The sequence below is a fragment of the Echinococcus granulosus genome (assembly GCF_000524195.1).
Source record: "Echinococcus granulosus chromosome Unknown EG_S00121, whole genome shotgun sequence".
Taxonomy (NCBI): domain Eukaryota; kingdom Metazoa; phylum Platyhelminthes; class Cestoda; order Cyclophyllidea; family Taeniidae; genus Echinococcus; species Echinococcus granulosus.
The window spans coordinates 178,595-199,070 of record NW_020170501.1 but is presented as its reverse complement, the minus strand read 5'-3'; the positions used below and the strand labels follow the sequence as shown (position 1 = coordinate 199,070).

Below are 20,476 nucleotides of genomic sequence, written 5' to 3'. Positions count from 1 at the left end.
GCGATGGGTTTGTTAAAATCGTTTTTATTATTTTTTAAAGCCCTTTTCTTTCTTCTTGGTTTGCTTATTGTGGAACCCACTACCTTGACAATACTCCGTGTGTGTGTGTGTGTGTGTGTGTGCGGTTGTATGGCTTGCATCTAGTACAACAATTTGCATTTTATTTCCTTCTTTAACAAAAATGTGGAATTTGAAAGAGTGAAGTAACTTGAGTTATCTGTGGCCGCGTTCAGGTGATGGTGGCTTTGTTGGCAGTTTCTTCCTCACGAAACAGGGAGTGTTGAGTATTTTCTGAGCTCTTTTATACAGCTCTTTCATCTCCTACAAGAGGGGAGAAATTGACAGCCGGTCCGTCTTCAGCATCGTATTTAACCGGTCTAATTTTCGATCTTACAGCGGGAGCTGGAGGAATAAGTCCATCTTCATGGATCCGTCCACTGTCCTCCGAACTGATTTCCTCATTTGTCACCCAATCTTCCCAGCGTTGCTCATCCGAAGTCACCTCACCTTTCGTAGACTCGATCGGCGCCTCAAGTAGTGCCAAGTCACGTTGACAATCGTTCTCTAGAGGGATTAAGATTTTGTGCTTAGATCCACGACTTGGCAGCGACGACTTCCACTCTTGCAGCAATTGGAGTGAAACTGATGTGTCAACATCCTGGTCGGAGGTTAATTCATTCTTCTTCAGCTCAATCTGTCGAGTCGCTACTGTAGCTTTCTGCAATTCAATTCGACCAATTAGACATCATACGTTGGGACAGTTTTTAACTCACCAATTTATCCAAATCAGGTGCCACTGTGGCGGTGTTGAATGCATCAAGATGTGTCAACAAATTTGTTGTCGTTGGACTGCCCTTTTTACCGGCTTTTCTTCGACGGACTTTGTGCTTCGCGGTGACTTTTGCTGTGGACACCTGATCGTAGATCTCCTGTTTGATCACACCCTTTTGAAGTAGTTCCGTCTGTCTCTGCCTCTCACGTTCTTCCAGACGCTTAATGTGGTCCGTTAGATCGACCTAGCATAGGTGGAGACCCATGTCTATTTACAAGTGTGTGCACGTCTTATTCGAGACAATACGCAGACGTGGAGGCGTCACGTGCTCCGTTGTCACGTGGGTATAAACGAGGTGTACATGCAGCCGTCCTTGCGTGCGTCGTAAATCGGTGTCAAATGGTTCAGCAATAAACCGTCTAGAGGGTCAATCAGTGAAGGGACACTTGGGGCAAATGAGAATCTTCCTCGTCTCTTGTCCTAATCGCTGTTGCTGTCTGCACAACGTCAAAGTTTGGCAATCTCAAGCTCACTCTCTTGTAGGCGACGATGTAGGTCACATGAAGCGAATGACTGCCTGGTAGATGTGAACTACGTGGAAGTACTGACGCATCCTTCTCTCCTACTCCACAATTGGTGTCCATCTACTCTGAGGTGATGTCAGATACGGTCGAGGTCTTCCACGATTCCGGCATTCACGCCGGTAACATGAAGGACAAATTACCTCACTTACATTAGCGGTCTTTCAACACCTCGTGGACCTACTTACGGTGAGAAGGTGAGAAGTTTCTTTTCAAATCCGACCTAACAAATGAAACACCTTCCATTCCACCGAACCTCGCCGCGGTGTGCTCAAGACACAGTGCTGGGAATATTTGTGATTTCAATAAGGCAAGCTTCTGAAAGAAGACCTACTCTACTCTTTTGTATGAGCAGTTGGCCCAATTTTTCGTGCCAAATCCTATTGTTGATAGGAGCATACTCCTTGTGCAGAAGTTGTCGAATGTTCCTTCGAATCATTTTTGCCATTGGTCGCCTGGTATTGAAGGCAAAAAAAAAACGAGGAAGCAAAATTAATCTTCCGGGCTTGACACAATGTTGGAAGGTGATTTTACACCAAAAGTGAGCAATTAGGCTCCGTCCGCCCGTACTTTTTTTTCTGCAAAATAAGAGGGTACTCCTTACGATGAAACGACGGCGGCAAGCTTTTGAGGTCATCACGGGTGTATGTCCCGTGGTGATGGTGTGAGAAGGGGGCAAAGGACCCTGGTCATGGGTTAATTCTATCCAGCAGCATTATAATGTTCTTTTGTCTGATTTTGCGAAAAAAACCAAAGTCATTGTGTGATGAGGCGGGTGGATTTTGGAGATAAAGCAACACGAGGAAAGGTGTGGTGATTGCGTCAAGCCCTAAGAGCCTCTCTCAAGATCGCATAAGCAAGTCATCTGGATTACCAGTGTGGCGGTCTTTGTGCACACTTCCTCATTTCGGGGGGGGGGGGGGGAGGGTGCTAGTTGTTTAGATTGTGCACACCGTTATGCGGGCGTTTTAGACAGTTTGTGGTTCATCTCTAATGGTGGCGATACTACACCATTAAATTTAACTTGTGTGGAGCAGAATGAAAACCTGAAGTCTTGATACCTCTCCGCACTAAAGGAAGAAATGTTGTAGAACGGCAGGACGAGACTTCGACAAGCAATTTTGTCTTATAGATTTCCCCTTTTGCTTACAAACTGCAGAAACCTACATTGCGGGTTCGTAGTCCTGGACATTGACACGGTATTCGATCTCAAAGCGCCGTAAAATGTTTTGCCTACGCCGAATGGGGTGACAAACAGGGAGGAACCACTGGCGCCACTTTTCGTAGGCGCCTGAACCCTGACCAAATTTCTCCGCCATGTAATGTGCCGCCGCGTGTAGTGCCTCGATCTAGGATCGCAAATAGATACCGACAACTTTAAAGGCGTAGTTAATAAACTTTCAGTCCAACAATATAGTTTTGCCAATTAGTATCGTTACCAAGAAGTGTGCTATAAATTGGCCCTATTTATTACAAATCACTCTTGTTAGATAATTAGGGGGTCGCCTACATTTGACTTCTAGAAGTCCTGAAGCGCACCCAGCAAATCCTTTAGTTCCTTGGCCTTAGAATTCAATCCCGAAGTGGCCCATAGCGGTTATTCGCTAAGAACCATTCGATTGCTCAATAAAAATTTACCAACTTCTTCATATTCTTTCGTCAAAATATATGCTGGACGGTTGAAGTGACGGTGTTTTAATCTCGCCCAGCAGAATTTATTTACCTGACGCAAAACGGAAAAATCTGTATTTATTTCACTTACAAAGGGGTATAAATTATTGCCTTCTTTAGTTTAAATTGCTCAGCGCGTTTACGGGCCCATTTCGCGCATATTCAAACTCGGCATCCTCGTAAAATCATTCCGTTTGCCTTAATGCAAAAATGGACTAAGTGACTACCTTAAAGCGGAACCATCGACATGCTGAGAAAATCCTGCAAAAAATTGAGTGGCACAATCGAACGTGCGGCTTTTACGCAAATACCCTAACTTTACTGTCACGATCATCTCGTAAAATAGGATTACTAAATAGTCCAACATAATCTTCTCTTCCACTTTTCCCTTCTAGCATCATCGGATGAGCTCCATGTTGGGAGGTATAAAAGGTGAGAACCTTGCTTTACAGGACGAGAGTGATCCCGTCCAAAAGTAATCACGCAAATTTATATGGGTTCAGCTTTTTAATTTCATATGGGTTGGTTTTCTTCACCACTACCCAAAAAGCGTGCTTCTTAATTAGATATACCTAGGTGATTAAAACGCGCTCGAAATGGTTTCATAGAGATTAAGTATTTTATGAGGCTTTGGGAAGACCAAAGTCATTTCATAATGTTGTTCAAGAGCAGCGCCAAGCAGTCTGCCTTCACAAAATTTTTGCTTTTCGCTTGGTAGCCAATCAACAGTCGTATCCTATGTTTGTGCCTGGTTAGCGCAGTCACCCTGTGACTTGCGCTTTGTGGGTTGCTTTGTAGTTTGCCAAATTTTGCTACTTCGTGCAATCCCATTCCAGCCATCCTGAGACCAACAACCCGTGTACATTTATTCGGGCGGATTTCACAGGACAGCAAAACTTTTTAGGTGGGCCATGCTGGGTGGAGAGTTGCGTATTGTAGGCCTCCAGAGGATGAATATTATCTTATTTGGCTATAACTCACGCCTCGAAGGCGGTGCTTTGCAACTGCAACCATCGGGTGGCGGATTGGTCTGCTGGTTGTTGCATTTAGCCTCACTGTGAAGCCGTAGTCTTTCTTTTTTTAGATCACAACATTTAAAAAGAAAGATTTTGAGATGCCAAACCTCGGGGATTACATCATTATTTACCATCCAATGACGGGAAATATTTTTCCTTTGACAATAAACCATTTCATTGGGTATCTGCCTAGTGCTCAGTCAGCAGCGGTCCGGTGAAATGATAAAATTTGTCAGCAGATTTTTGGAAAGAGTGGAAGATGGTGGAAATAATTATCTGACGGAGGAAGCTTCAAAAAAAAACCTATTTTTCAAGTTCTAAGGGATTTGTAGTCATATAAAATCTGACAACTAATCAAGTACTTTGGGACTAAGCAAATCTTTGTCCAAGAAATAAAGAGAAGAAAGAAACTATGCAGTCCTCCCTTAACACCAAAGTCATTAAAGAAATTTAGGGTTTTATCGGCACAAAGTGGTTGGTTTAAACAACAGCACCAATCCATACCTCCCTCCACCTCGGGATGTTGGCACTGTGACCCTCCTGTAGCAAAACCCTGCTGTCGTGGATTAAGGGAAGTGCAAATTATTTACAGATATGGTCATGAGGACACAAGAGAGGAATAGACCCTCATTTTTCTACCTATTCAACACACTTACTTCGTTCGCCGCTTCTGGTCTGAGTGTCACCTTGTCACCCTCCCTTTTCAGTCCACTCAAGTTGACGATTGTCGTCCAACGTCGCAAAATTTGCATCGGTGACAATTCCACTTCAAAGAAAAGCAAATATTTTAGTACCAACAGTAGAGCAAATTAGCCTGTCAATGGTTTGCACAACGCACAACCTGAATAATGGATGGTGAAGATAAATTAGGGGCTTTGGAATGTGTTTAACTCTACCGTTCCAACAATACTGAAGGGCTGTTTCAATCGTCAAGGCACTTTGGGAAGCTTACCAATTTCGCGCCTCGTAGTTCTAAAGTTGGGTTCATTGTAGTCGTCCCCAGGTTCCGATTCCCTAGAAGTTATTAATGCAAAGCCTAGGTGCTCATCCTCGTCACTGGGGAAGCTTGAAAAGAGTCGCGATTTGGTCCCGTCATAAGGCTCCGGCGGTAATTGGAATTGACTAATTCGACGGGACTCCTCACTCTCCGTCTGACTGGATGCAGAGACGAGCCAATCAACCGGTTGGATGTGTGTGAAATCTACAAAGTCTTCATCCCTCCAGCTTGTCTTATTCGCGAGGGATGCTCGCACATCCGGGTAAGTGTCCTGGGAGTGACGACGTGACTTCTTCAACCGATGTGACATGGATCAATATTTGCGTGAATTTGAAAGCAAATCAATTCTCAGTTCTGCATGACCTTGAGGTGTGGAAGTAGAGAACTTGAAGTAGTTGTATCAAGCGAGAACTAAGTGACCCTGGTTCCGTTCGTCGACGTCATACAATGCATGCCACTGTCCAGGATCGGCCTGGGAGCTATCTCGATTTTCCCGGACTAGGCCAACAAGGAGGTATGCCTGACTTAATTATTCAAGGATTCCATAGATGTCTGAGTCTGTAGACAAAAGGTAATCGCGGAAGGAGATGAGGTATCTGAACTGGCCTTCCAATTTGCAGCGTCCACGCTGACGTTTGATCATTATAAACTATCGTAAGTTGATTCGAGCTTATCGGGTGGCTTACAAATCGAGTTTAACTCGTTTTCAAAGCTGGAAAAATTCCTTCGTCAATTTTGTTAAGTTTTTTTTTCGATAGGTGGGAGGTGTACCACGGCTCCCAACTCCAATCTGCACCTGGGGAGGAAAATTCGTGGCAGATGAGTAAATGATTGCCAAAGTGCTACTCATAAACAGGTGACAAGGAGCTTCAAAGGCTGCCAACTTATTCATCCCCACCTTCACGGTTTTCTAACTGACTTGTAATGAGGGGTAGTATTGGTTACTCCCTCATCACCCATCTCATATCCCTAAGATCCGTTTTACCTCCAAAAGTCTATACAATGTGTGTCAACAGGACTGTTTACATTTGTAAGGACAACTTTCGTATAAACTGCCACGACTGGTGAATCAGATGGAGGTCAAGGCAGGACGTCACACATCATTTCTTGACCTAGAATACACTCACATACGAGATAGAGTTGCATCGTCTCAAACGTGGCCAAGTCCTACATTCACTGAGATAAAACAATCTTTTTCAAAGGAATCGGAACACAACGAATTTGTTTCGTTGCTTTATGCTACTGATACGACTTAATCCACCCTTTTTGTGTTATTCGTTAATGGTTACAAAAATGCGAGGTGTTATGCAACGAAGGAGTTGGTCGGTACGTTTTAACAGGAGATCGCCTCAGGCAGAATATGCACACAAAACTTTGCCATTTTCCACTACTCATTTTCAGAAGCAATGAAAAGACGTAAGAACGTTGGTGAGGAGGTTTTCTTCCCCACCTCCCCCCCTCAAAGGGCCACTAGAATCCATGGACCGAGACACTTTACAAAAAATATGGGAATCTACAGGAGGAAATGGTTTATTTAACTTGTGAGGGAAAAACTTCCCTTTTTGACTTTTTTGGGCTGGGTTTCTTACCCGTTTTTTATAAGATGTTTTACAGAACTCCACTGTTGCAGCTGATGAGGCACGCATCACCCAGAAAAATCATCGGGATTTGCAGACTACCTTCCCGTTTGAATAAGGGCAGTAGGAGGTGACATTCTCACAGCCTTTAACCTTTCAGGTGGCCAGTTTGCAAAGTGGCTATTTTCCAACAAAAACAGCATGACATCGACGGAGTATGGATTGGAACATTATCCCCAAAAGTAAACAGTTCACGAACGGGGAGTTAAAAAGACGTGGATGGAAGACTACCCCCTCCTTCCCCCCACCATCACTTTTGGTGAAGTCTATACCAGATTATGTAAAAAAAGCAACTAATTTCTCCCAATTTTTAAAGTCAACTTAAATAAATGACCCAGAATCTTGAAAACGAAGAGAAAGTCCACCACTAACAGCGTAAGTGCTTCAAAAAATCCTGTATTTCAATCAGTTGTACTTCTCAAAGCTCAAATTGGACATGCTACTGAAAAGCCTTAAGTAGGACACTATTAGGAGGGAATATATGCAGTGCTGATAAAAAAATGGTAAAGTTGTTTCATTTGTTTTCTTAAGTAGAAACGAGAATAACGAATATACACGGATTGTGAGTATTTACATGCCCGTCTACACAATCTGATGCGAATGCTCAAAGTGTGGGACTATGCCGTTGCATGTCGGAGGCATTCTCCGTCTCCTGCTGAATCGGCAAAACGAGTTCATCAATTACAAAATTTTGAAAGATGGGATCATCCTTCACCATATCCATGGAATCCTCTTCGATTTGTGGCTCATTATTATTACCAAATTCGCGAGAGGTAGCAACGGGACTGGAAATTTGTAGAATTTCGTCCTCCTCCTGTGTGGACATGATTGGTGGAATTTTCACAGCTAATGAAGAGGCTTCTACGCCTTCGATGTCCCTTTCCTCCTCGCCCTCCTCGTCCTCCTCAACACCTTCTGCCTCCTCACTTGGAGCATATTCACTTCCAGAAGAAGCGGTGTTAGCTCGTCTTCCTGAAGAATTCTTCGTAACAGCGGCCTCCTTCCCACCTGCTCCTTCCTCTTCCTCTTCTTCAGAGCTTTCGATTTCCCTGTAGTTAACGCGAACCCTTGAACTGCGTCTATAAACGCAAGTGGAGAAGAACGTCAAGCAAGCATCCAACTCACGAATAAAAAGAGATCAGCTTGCCTGAGAGGAACACTTTCTTCACCATCTTCATCACTGGACGGACCTTCGAAATGTGGAATTCGACGTCCACGTCTTCCCTTACTGGGCCTTCCACCACGACGATGTCCGGACCTCCGAGTAAGTCTTCCATGACGTCGGCCTCGTCGTCTACGATTAACGTTCCAACTCTGATCTGAAGAAACTGACTCCACCGTCGAGGAGTTTGGCTCCACCTCCTCCTCCTCATATTCCTCATCTTCATCTTCGTCATTTTCACTTTCATCGGAAGGTCGGAATTCCTCGCTTCCAGGTGAGACACGCCTCCGACGCTTGCCGCGTTCTCTACCCTTGGAGTCCGAGGATGCCGAAGAGGAGGAGAGCCGCTTCCTCTTTGCAGTCTTCGGTACCACAGAACCAGGCAGTGGAGGTCCTCCACACGCCGCACTTTCATCCTTACCTTCCTCCTCGTGATCACTGTGCTGATTCTTCGCTTTGCTGCGTTCCAAACGCTCCTGTGCATACTTCTCATCCTCCACTAGCACTTCGTCCAACTGCTGAAATGCGGCATTCACGTTGTAGTGAACATTCCGATGACGAGTTATACGAGCAGGTAGTTCATCTTCCTCTTCTTCCTTATCTTCGTCGTCATCATCATCGTCTTCTTCTTCTTCATCATCGTCACCATTCTCATCAGAGGATGAGGCATCATCCGAAGTAGAGCCGCTACTTTCGTAGTAACGTGAGCGTTTGCGTCTAGTTTGATGAGAACTTTCCTCGCTTTCGACAGACGAGGAGTCACTGTCTACAACTGGGCGACGCGTTCGCTCATCCCGTAGGATGTTCGTGACACTTATGTTGACGAAATTCAAACGCTCCTGCATTCTTGCAGCGCTGTCCAGCTTCTTACTGCGTGCTTGGAGAGTCGACAACTGCTCGACGAGAGCAGTCACTAAACGAGTGTGTAGACAACGTGGACAGAACCAGTCGCCCTCAGGGATAAGATGAAGAGCCGGACGAAGACATTGGGCATGAAATCCGAGATCACAGGAATCGCAGAGGAGGAGCCATTCTGGATGATTCGATTCAGTGCAAATCTGACACGGCGCCTCGTCCAGAACCTGCGACTTTTGACGCTGGAGATTCCGCCCAGCTACAACTCCGGAGTCGCCTCCATCCTCAGCCTCCAAATCGAAATCACTTTCAAGATCTTCCAACCAATCACGAGGCGATTGTTTTTCTCCATCTTGAAGAGAAGATCCGCTGTTATCAGGACCATTCGAGCCAACGTCGTTCCACAAATCTTCTTCCTCATCCTCTTCATTGTCTGTTTCCGAGTCTTCTGGGGAACGGGTCCACAAACATCCGCTGCTGCCGTTTTGACCATTTCGGGGATTTTTGCCTCGACGCCGTCTTTTCCGCTTTTTGGATGTTTTTTCCTTTCGAGATTTATCCTCTTTTAACTTCCCTTCTGCCCGTCTGGATTTCTTTGATGTTGAAATGGAGATGGACTTCTTACCTCGCGATTTTTTGCCTTTGTTGAAGGACTCCATCGCGAGGAACTCCACCTGCTTGCGCTTTCGACCACTTCGACGAAGACCTAATGCCTCCTGTGATCCTTCTTCTTTGACACTTGAAATTTAAATGAAAAATAACAAGCTTAATCACAGAAAAGGTAAAACAAAGGTGTGAAAACGAATGACGCTTCAACCTGCTCTGCTGTTCAGTTTCTTGCTGCTCAAAATCGGCTTGAGGAACGGCATCTTCGCTAAAAACGAAACAAGGGACAACTGGTAAAAAAAGCCGTCTTCAGTTTAGCAATGTAAAAATGGAATAACTCACCAGGCAATCAGTCCAGAAATTGGCTTTTCATCTGCCGGCTCAGTAGGTGTCTCCACGCTGAAATAAAACAGAGCGCATGATTTAAGTAGAAGGTAAGGATAACGGCAGTCTTTATCACACATTGAGAAGAGTAAACCACGTACCACTTCTTGGTAATCACGTCCTCTACCTTCGCTTTCTTCTCCTCCTCTTCTGTCTCCTCAGGTTTACCGTCTGGAAGTTCCGCTGTCTCCGGCTTCACATAAACGTCCGATTCGTCAAGCTTTACCTCTCTCGGGGCCACAATATCCGGGAGAGTTGGAGGCGATGGAAAGTTTCTTAGCCCCTCAGGCTCCTGTTTAGCAGCTATACGAAAGACCGAATATAGCTCCGAGATGGGAGTCTTTTCGTATTTCTCGTCTTTAAGATCTTCAATTACAGTCTCCAGCGTAGAGAATGATTCACTGAGTAGCTGTGATTAGAGGTCCGGAGGAAAAATGCACGATTTTAATGAGAGAAATAAGGAAGAGCCGAGAGTATAGCAAGTTAATTCTCAATTCCAAAGTATGTTGATTTTTCTACATCATTCAAATACACATGCAAAGCAAATTTCCCTCATGTTTCATCAAGGTCCTACGAGGGTCGCAACGGAGAGTATGGTCTCGTTTTCACCTATGTTACATAAACGCATCTAAAACATTCACCAGTTTCAGGTGCCTCGGACAAAAAGAGAGGGCTCAATGGGTGGAAAAATGTTGAAAGATGGACGGTTGATGATAAAAAAATTTCAACCGAAAGTACAACTAAGCCAAATACACGGATGTAGTAGATTTGGGTGTCATGTATTACTTTTGACTGCGATTGTTTTGTCACCTTGCATTAATGCGCAACGTCATAATGATACACGATTCAATAAAGTTAGAAACGAAGCCTTCAATTTGGTGGGTCAGTATAAAAAAACGCTACATTCCCTAACTACAATCAATATGGAATCGCATACTTTTCAAAGGAATGGAAATATATGTGACCTCCCTAAAACGCCCAAAAATATCAAAAACAAAGCTCACATAAAGGTGAAAGAGCCAAGTAAGGGCCTTCAAATATGCTCTAGAAATACGCCCGTATTGACAAGATAGCAAATAACGCGTGCGCTACATATCGGCCTAAACAAAAAGTAACTAACCTCCAGGGTCATGTCCTCTGCAGAGGAACGATAGAGAAGGAAATTGCATTCAGTGTCCACGAGGAGCCAATAGGAGTTACCAAAGATGTCTACTCCTAGAGGTGGAGTTCGCAGGGTTTGCGAGTCTATAGTCTTCACCTTCTCCTTAAAAGGCACATTAAGATGGAATTGCGTCTCTAGACAGAAGAGGAGGACCCGCAAGCGGCGCTGCGGAGCGAGGGAGAAGAAGAGAGTCGGTGGACTGCCGTTATTGAGTCCGTTGCCGATAGATCTAAGCTCGTCACAATTGTATGCATGTCGCTGTAGAAATCGGCCCAGTGCTGGCTGCCAGCGGTTCAGCTGAGTGCGGAGACGCATCTTGTTGAGCAGTTTCACCACCAGCGTCGTCAGTGATTGCAGATCGGCTTAAGGAGTTAAACAACGTGAGGAATTTAACAATTCACAGGAAGGATTATGCTCAAAATGGGAGAGTACCATCGGTTTCGCACGACAAAAGACGAGCGATTCGCGGAAAGGTGAGCATTACACCGAGTTTTTCACCGAAGTGGTTGATGAAGCAGCAAATCTCCGCAAACTCGGGAAATCCGGAGATTTTCATCGGTCTAAAACGCATTTTTAAATCATGTACAGATTACATAGACCCTTAACAAAAACAAAAGCACTAAAAAGGATTGCTGCGAATAAAAAGAACACCAAAGTTATAACGCCTGGCCAATAGTTTTCGAAGAGTCAACAGATTTCAAAAATATGACCCGAATTCCACTCCTTGAGAGTTATCAGCGTTAAAGAAAAGGTTATATTGGGAAACTGAAATCCATACTAGAAAGGGTGATGGAGAATACCTAGTCGTGGAGATAACCGTGCACATAGGCAAAACAAAGAATCATAACTAGACAATTCAACTACGCAACAAAAAACATACACTCTATTGTCTTCAACGGTTTTGGATTCTACAGCCTCAGGTTTTGGGTCGTACATCGTCCATAAATACTAAATAAAATCAACAAAGAATTTAGCTCAGATATAAAGACAATTTCCAGCCTCCATTTGCGTCTACCAGTCAGCTGTCCACCTACTCCATAAACCTGCCAGTAGGCTCAATATACCAAGATAATAATGGAATTTTTATTTGGACAATAAACGTCATTATATTAAAGTGGCAGCAAAAAAACGGACGCTAATAAGTATTATTTTTAGGCTGACTATCCTTACATGGTTACATGGGGGTATAGAATAGCAATAGAAGCCCCATCATCAGGTTCTGGAAGAACTAAAATACACCTAAATTTTAAGATAATGCCTTAGAAATAACTAATAGCAGTGATCAATTAAAAAGGCTTTTAAATCTTTGCCCTAATATGTTATGTGTCAGTCCAGAATATTATTTATATGTGGCACAATACATTACACCGTAAGCGAAAAGTTGACAAATATTTTACGGATGAACTCAATGCATTATTTTAGAACACTTAGTTTCGTCGCAAAATATAGATTGGAGAAGCGTTTCTTGACACACTTTAGCCTTGCAGAACACGATGTTCTTCTCCTCTTTCTTAATAATTCAGGATCAATGCAATGTTTTATGTTTTAATAAGGATTCGCTCTATTCAAGTGCCTTCCATTTTACAAAGATTAGAGTTGCCTAGCTCACAAAGAACACTGTAGATAACAAATTCTGCACCTAAATCTCCGCACATGTGTTCGAACAATAGTGGTAAACGTACGACCAGTCTTCCTTAACAAAACATGTAGGTCCTTGCTTTTTCTATCTTTTACTCCCCTTTGCTTTACACATTTGATCGTTTAAATACACACAGTTATGAAAGTAGGTGCTTTCGTGCAGATGTTGACACTGAGAGTGCCTTCAGGACGTTCACAGGTCCACGCATTAGAAGGGAGCATATTTAACCGTCTTTATCCGGCATTGGGACTGGATCACTAGGAGCAGTGGTTCACTCAAAGCATGATTTATAACAATGCTTAGGCATTTGCTGCACTGTGTTTTATAATTATGCGGTTTATTGGAAAAGCATCAGTATCAGAAGCCAAAAGGCGAGTTTGTGTGATGTGATCTGTTAACCTCTCAAAGACTTACCCTAGGTACTTCAAAGTTCAGTCATGCACTACGACCAAGGGACCTCGTTCCGTTTTAAACATAGTCACCTGAGCATTTTGGCCTTCTGGACACCTTTTCAAAGGTAGGTTTAGGACTAATGGGAGTGTTACGTCAATCAAGGTTGTCATTAATCCGCTAGTTCGTTCCAAGAATAATTAGTAGTATTATTTAAAATTAAACCCCCTTTTAGACACGACAGGAGCAAAATATCCTGATGTTGAGGCCTCCTTTTAGTTAACTCAAACAATGGTGAAATATCCAAAGCTGGAGATGTTTTGATGAAATAAATCGGATAAAAGCTAATAGATTTCCTGACATCTATCAGCTATCCATCAATGGCAACTCATTTGTTTAACAATGGTACTTGACATTATACAATTTCCCTTATGCGATGAATGAACCAAAAAGTACTAAAGGAGTTTTAATTTCGTGAAATTATTTTTTTAGCATCCCACCATTTATGGAGCAAGGCAAATTGCCGAATATTCCTTCCAATACCTCCATCGTTCACTCCTCTTGGCTTTGTTCTCAGTTTATTGTATTCAACAGAAAATTTCAGAAGGCTTATATTTGCCAGAATTTGGAGCCTTACTGTAGCGTCCCGGGGCTCCCTGAAGACGAAAGAAGACACAATACTTGGGCAGAATATATATATTCAGCACGGTGAAGGTGTCTGGGCTATTGGCATGGCCCAAAAGGCCAGCCCACCCAGCGAGGTACAAGGGGGCCAATTCGAAGTACAAAAGTGGCGCCTCACCAGAACCGAGGGATAAACCACTATCGTATTACATTACACTGTCAAATTGGCATTCTCTTTATTTAATAATAAAAGGCTTATAGCCTAACAAACAACGGGGTTGACCATCCCTGATCCATTGAATCCATGCCCACTTATCAATCTATCTATATAATCACCCACCCACCCAATCTCTAAATCCATTCGCCTATCCACTCAGCCATTCATCCTGTAACCATCCTTTTATCCATTCATCTATCCCGTATCCATGTTTATTTACTAATATTTAACTCTTTCGATTAGCGCATTCATTTTTTTACACACTCGTCCGGCCATGGCCATTACCTCTTTATCCATCGCCAAATCACGCCCCCTCTCATCAGTTTATTTACCTTAGCACCTCAGTTTCTTGCATGCATGCACACGTTTGTCAAATAAGGATTGATTTGTCCCTACATTTGTCTAACAATTCTGGTTCATCCATGTCTAATCCATCCATCCAACTGTCCAATCATTCAGTCCTTATTGAGCTTTCATCCATGCTTGGTCTTATCACACGCCCATGGTCCGTCAGCATGTTCTTCATTGAACCATTCACCCTAAGCTCATCAGCATGTCTTTCCATTCGCTTCCCCTCCCCCCCTCCCCCCTCTTGACTTAACTGACCATTTGAGACTCACTTATGAAACAGCTCGCATTCGCACTGTCCATACACCCGATGCCCATGTCGAATGCATCAGTTCCACCTTCCCTCTCTCCCACCTCTCCACATCTGTGCTAACCGATTGGCTAAACCATTCATTCAAACCAATTCCACCCATTTATGCTTCACTCGCCCTGCATTTGTGTTGAAGAAAGTAATACAAAGAGGTCTTGCCCCTGAATTTTCATTATACCTCATTTTCTTGACAGATTACGTGCAGAAAACACAAGAAAGTGCATTCGAATGGATTGCATATAGAGCACAATGGTCGCTTACATCCACGTGATGGAGAATGATGCCTCTAAACTTCACTTAAACCAACCCTTTGTTTGTCGATCAATTGCTAAAGAATCCAGTAAATGTCCTGTTCGTTTAATATGTGCAAGAAAGGGAGTCCCGTAAATGTGTGTATACCCCACAGCTTTAATTTTGCACCTGAAGTAAGCGCTCTACGGGTGAAGAATCTGTAAAAAAGACGCAATTCCGGAGTTGTAACATTAGTTTATAGAGAGAGTGACAACGCATGAATCGGTATTACAGCCATCAACCTTTGCATTCCTTATCGAGCATGTAGTCACCCGAAATTCGAATTGATCTATTAACCAATCAAATACCACCTGTTAACCAATAAACCAGCAGTGAACCTGCCAACCAATTAAACAGCACCAAATATCGACCAATTCAATAACAGCACCGACATCTGATTGACGAATCAGATCAATCGCCTTATAATCATACAAAAGGTAATTAATAAAAATATTTCTCTAAATCTTTTTCTTCGAAGCTTTCAGCACCGAATTCCAAGGGCAAGAGATGAGAAAGCAGTCGTCCACTAGGACCGGTGATTTCAACTCTCCGGCTTACTTAGAGGAAGCCTTCAATCGACACCAAACCCAGGGCTAGAGGGAGCCCCCCCTCCACTTCCTCCTCCCAGATTCCTCCAACTTCAAGCATGTACAGCAACATCGTGCCGACTGCCTTCAATTAATTAATTCGACATGCGTCTCACCTCTTCATTTCCCAATGGTTTCAGCAGACAGCCAGTCCACGACAGGTGTTATTCAACAACCAGGACACCGAAACATTGCATTTTTAGTCACCTTTCACACATCAAAAATCCATTACTAAATAGAACAAAAAATGATTGTTTAGAGGGATAAATCAAGTCAGTTGCGTGGACTTTATAGAGACGGCAGTGACAGTAGCGTAACTAAAAATCACTCAGAGAATAATTTGATTTTTGACACTCCGTGACAACTCCTTGTGTGGCAGCACAATCGAGTTGAGCACAATCACCTCGGGTGGTACATCGACATTTGAACCTGCGTGAGGAAAAAAAGGGTGGGTGCACAGATTTTGTCCCAATATAAATGCGTGTAGCAATGAAATATCGTGGGAGATAGCCTTGACCTCTAACAAAGCATAACTGACAGGTGGTATTCTAAGGAGAGGTCACGTATTTTAAGAGACAGTCTACTTACTCCAGAATATAGGCCCCAACTACAAATGGATGAATCCTTGAAGAAAAACAAGGCCTTGCCGACTTAATGGGGATTAGCATAAGCTAAATGTCGTCGAAGTGGAAATTGCGTAGCAAACAAGACTTGATATCTTAGTTTCCCACCTCACAAACAACGTTAAGATCTTCATCTCCTCAGTTCACTCACCAATAACCGTGATTGAGGGATTGAGTTGACCCTTGGCATTGAATACAGGTACCACCTCCAGCTTTGTAAAGGGTGTGTTGGGGTTTGGACCAAAGGCTGCAGTACCCTCAACACGGGCCCACTGACCAATGACAGCGTTCCAGCCCACCACACAGTTGAGACAACAGGCGTGTGCATGGATCTCGGCATTACGCAGAACGATTGAATCGCGGAGCCGCACGCCCGCTCCGATCACTGCGCCCGCACCGACGCTCACGTTGGGACCGAGGACTGCAGTGGGATGCACACGTGCTGTGGGATGCAAATAGACATCGCCGATGATGCGGGCACTTGACGTAGTTGTTGTCTCGCCATCCCCCGAGGCCTCTGTTGTGACATCTGTCGTGTCAAAGGTGGTGTTTCCGTTGCTGTTAATGGAGACCCTGTGAACTGCCAGACGATGGGGATGGGTACGGTGATAAAGGGCCAGCATCTGCCGGTTCGCGTAAATCACCGCTCTTGAAATAACAGAAAGATCGAAATTTCGAAGTGCGACGCGGAAAACCAAGACAGCCGCATGGGCTTTAGAGCATTGCCAAAATTGGATAGAAAACTAATGGTCAGAAAGTAAGGCGTGAAGTTGCTGTGGAAATCTCAGCTGGTTTCTGTAACATCAAGAGGTACCCGAGACCCTGTGGACTACCGCAAGCTAGCTAAGACAACCAATTGATGTTTACCAGTGCTCAATTTTAAATATCAGCAATTCACTGATATAGAGGTCCTGATGGGTTTCAGTGACCAAGATGGGCAGGCAATCACAGAACCCAAAGTTGTAGTTACTCTAGCTTCATAGGCTTTCCAGAGCTACAAAAGTATCTCAAAACTAAGTGTGGTATCACTTCCTTGGATGGTATTTGCGGATTCGAGAGACCCTGAAGACCGCACATTTGCAGGCAGCGGAACGGCATCACCCATAATAAAGTGAACAATAAAGGTGGGAGGCCTGGAGGTGATATGGGAACTTTAAATAACTACTATGGTTTCAAAATGGTCTGGCAGAAAAGGATGGGAAGATCACAAGTTTCTACCACATTACAAATTATGCCAACGCGGAAAGCGGTAGTCTCAGATATGATGTGCAATTAACAAGAGGCTCTCTACCCATCACACATTTGCCCACGTAGATTGCCACTCCGGAAGAGGAGTAAACACAGGGACATATCGGATAACATTCAAACCATGGAAGACGATGGAAGCAGTTCTACGGCTAGAAAACTTGAAATGATTATTATACACCAAAGGGAGAGAAGAAAATCTAGCAGCTAAGATCAAAGTTTATCAGCTCTCGGCGTTAACGCTGTTTAAAAGGCCAAAACTTACCCCGGATGCTTGATTTGACTCCAGAATCTCTCCGTGTGGAAGGCGTAAAGGGTTCCACTACCCGCAAGCGGTTGAAATATCTCCGTCTCCAGCTGAATGCTCTCTTTGCAAGTTCCTCCGGGCTTGGCGCTAGGGAAAATTTTTCCCAAATCAAGATCAATTCCACAAGAAAACCAGTAGATAATAGATAAACTTACAACTTTTGGTTTTGATGCTCCAGAAAGGCTACACGAATAAATTTGAAGATGCTCGGAGTGAATAGATAGATGCCACAGTTGATGCGGACGCTAACAAATGTGTCTGGTTTCTCGACGTAATGTGTGATCTACGAAAGTAAAAAGTGTAAAAAAGCAGAAAGAGTGGGCCGCATTGGACCAACTTCAGCCCACCTCATTTGTTTCGGGATTTTCTACAAGGCACCCAAACTCCATAGACTGTTCACGCGTTGCCTAAAGGAAAGCAAAAAAAACTCCAAAACGACTATCCAATATTAGGATGAAACTGAGACAAAGAAAAAAAAACATACTTCTGTTGAGAGGACCACGAATTTATCAACAGAACCAAGACTAGCGTGGAAGTCTACCATTTCCTGCAGTGGAGCATCACAACAAACATCAGCATTCATGACAAAGAGAAGATCCAGACCACTAGCACTTATTTGATCCCGAAATTGGAATATTCCACCTGCTGTTCCGAGGGAAGTGAACTCCTGCAAGTAGCTAAAAGCAACAATATACAGTTCGCTCTTACAAAAAAGTGATTACCGTATGTTCATACCAAACTCCCTCCCAGCATCACTTATGAGTCGGGAGAGAATTTCATTTGGCTGATAAAACCCAATGAGAATGATCTCCTTCATGTTGGGTATCTTTGAAAATGCTTCAATGTGGTGGTAAATCATGGGATACCCGGCAATCGGGAACAGTGGTTTCGGCATTTCCAAAGAAAGTGGTCGAAATCGTGTACCTTTAGCAGGACCCCCAATGAGAATTACGGCTTTGATAGTTTTCTTCTCCAACATTTTTATCTTGCACTACGAGGTCTATGCGCAGGCGGCAGCAGGATAGGGATTACCAAATCCCACTGCCTCAAAATCAAACCAATGAAATGCAAATAGATGTCAATGTCAAGGTCATCGATCCAGCATAAAAATCAGGGAAAAGAAAAACGCACAGTAATTTTGATCATAATGCTATTAGGACATCAAAATTGTTCTTAAAAGCACACTTTGTCTGCATGCACTGACAATAGGTTATTCACGAAAACCAACCTTCTTGCTTAATCAAACGTTAACATAAATAACTTAGTTATAAGCAAAAAATGCGGGACCAAAACTCAACAATCGATTACATGGACATTGATTTAAAACAATTCTAACCTGTCAACAAATCAGATGTTATGCCCCTTGTTTTTATTGTGGATGAGCTTAAATAAATTTCACTTGAGGGGTTTAATCGACCTCATCTTATAATAAAAATCAATCGCAAAACCTTTCTTGCCCATAAATATTAGACAACGCCAATATTGTTGTTCAGATCTTGATTTGTTTTACAACAACAAGGTAATTGTACACACAGGAAGTATTAAACTATTACCACCAAATTACTACGTCTCGATACTCACCCATTTCATATAACAAAGGAAACGCGTCAAATGAGTTTTTCCCATATATTGTAGAATTGTTTTGTTTTAAGCGGCGCGCGGCACTTGTATTAGGGGTCAGCAAAAGTTATTTGACGTGGAGGATCCGTTGGGGTCTTTATAACAATAGTTGGATTTCGTTTTACCAAAGCCCTGCAGATTTTATTTATTCTCAGAACGTTCCACGGAAAATTACTTGACCAGATTTAATAAGTTAGATTTTTGCCGAACATTTTCGAAAAAATTTCATTCTTTTTCGGTTTGGAATACTGCAATTTTGGGTCATAGGAATCAATCCGTCTTTTGCCATTTCTCTCTTAGATTGGCATATTGTCCGATTCGTTTTTTAGATGCATCTGCAAACCAAATTGGATGCATCATCTTATTAAAAGCAGTATGTGAAGTCGCCTTAGGGCTCACGCAAACATCTTCGCTTTTTTTAAGTCGTGCATTTGTCCAAACATGAAGGTGTGCTTGTGCAGTGCAGTTTTTTGAGGCTTTAGCACTATTAGAGCAGATAGTTGTCAATAGTAGATTCGTCTTTTCCACCGGTCCCTGTGGTTGATTGACGGACTTGCATGCTGGAAACTCATCTGGTTTAGGAACTACGTCTTGTCGAAAAGAGAGAACTTCATAGTCTGTTGCGTCAGCATGCCAGTAATCCTACAAACCTACTAACACTCGTGGGTATTTCAGCTGCATAGATACCGCGCAGTTAGATTTTAGTCATGGTGGCGGAGGCTCGAAAGGTGCCATCATACGGGGGGTTGCGTCATCCGAGAGCCTCGCTTAATCGGCTTTTGCATGCACGTACGCGCAAGCACTTATGGATAAATTAATAATCTCGGAAGGACTATCAGTTGCACAGAAGGGAGAGAAAATAAAGGCATAATGGAATTCTTGCGTTTTTAGAACTGTCGTGGTTAAAAAACGCAGTTTTAAGTATTTGTAGCAAGATCAGGTCGGCTACTAGTGTGAGATTGCTGCAATGAAATAGTTTTGCCACTAAGTCGTGGAATTTGGTATAGAAAGGTTGAGTGCACTGATAGGTAAGTAACCCAATTATTCATCCAAAAATTATGAGCACACTTTGAGCATAACATAAGTTGACTAATTTCATTAAGTATGGTATGACATGACTTCTCGTCTAAATGAATAAAAAAAGCTTTATTTATGTCACCTTAATCGAATGGTGATGAAGTTATGAGTCGTTTTAGAGGCATTGGGGAGGTAGATTTTAATGGCAAGCTCTGCAGTGGTTGACGCTTTTTCTGGTGATTTAGTTATGAAACCCAAAAAGCTTATTTTAACAACTAAGAAAGGAAAAATCAACCATTACATACGCCTTATGGTGGGTTTAAATCCTATTCCATTGAGAATATGTGACAGATAGCTTCTATTTACCTAAACATCTTCGACACTGAGGTCAATTTCAAATTGTCTTAATTTACAG

General features: G+C 43.1%; 3 protein-coding genes across 3 annotated transcripts; all 3 read right to left on the bottom strand. All coding sequences in view use genetic code 11, as the record gives it.

Annotated features, from left to right (window-relative positions):
- Nucleotides 1–213: 213 nt before the first annotated feature.
- On the bottom strand, nt 214–5,347 carry EGR_08858 (hypothetical protein; the record flags this gene model as incomplete). The annotated part of the gene is made up of 7 exons (XM_024498107.1): nt 214–321; nt 395–718; nt 774–1,016; nt 1,688–1,808; nt 2,521–2,702; nt 4,697–4,806; nt 4,993–5,347. 7 exons carry the CDS (start codon nt 5,345–5,347, stop codon nt 214–216), a joined length of 1,443 nt encoding a protein of 480 aa, XP_024347509.1.
- Nucleotides 5,348–7,278: 1,931 nt separating this feature from the next.
- EGR_08857 (Remodeling and spacing factor) lies at nt 7,279–11,779 on the bottom strand (the record flags this gene model as incomplete). The annotated part of the gene is made up of 8 exons (XM_024498106.1): nt 7,279–7,753; nt 7,933–9,429; nt 9,509–9,565; nt 9,640–9,696; nt 9,783–10,090; nt 10,802–11,205; nt 11,276–11,403; nt 11,724–11,779. The coding sequence occupies 8 exons, from the start codon at nt 11,777–11,779 to the stop codon at nt 7,279–7,281; spliced, it is 2,982 nt and encodes a 993-aa protein (XP_024347508.1).
- Nucleotides 11,780–15,452: 3,673 nt separating this feature from the next.
- Nucleotides 15,453–18,403, bottom strand: EGR_08856 (Mannose-1-phosphate guanyltransferase alpha-A; the record flags this gene model as incomplete). The annotated part of the gene is made up of 4 exons (XM_024498105.1): nt 15,453–15,480; nt 17,580–17,707; nt 17,891–18,101; nt 18,147–18,403. 4 exons carry the CDS (start codon nt 18,401–18,403, stop codon nt 15,453–15,455), a joined length of 624 nt encoding a protein of 207 aa, XP_024347507.1.
- Nucleotides 18,404–20,476: the final 2,073 nt, after the last annotated feature.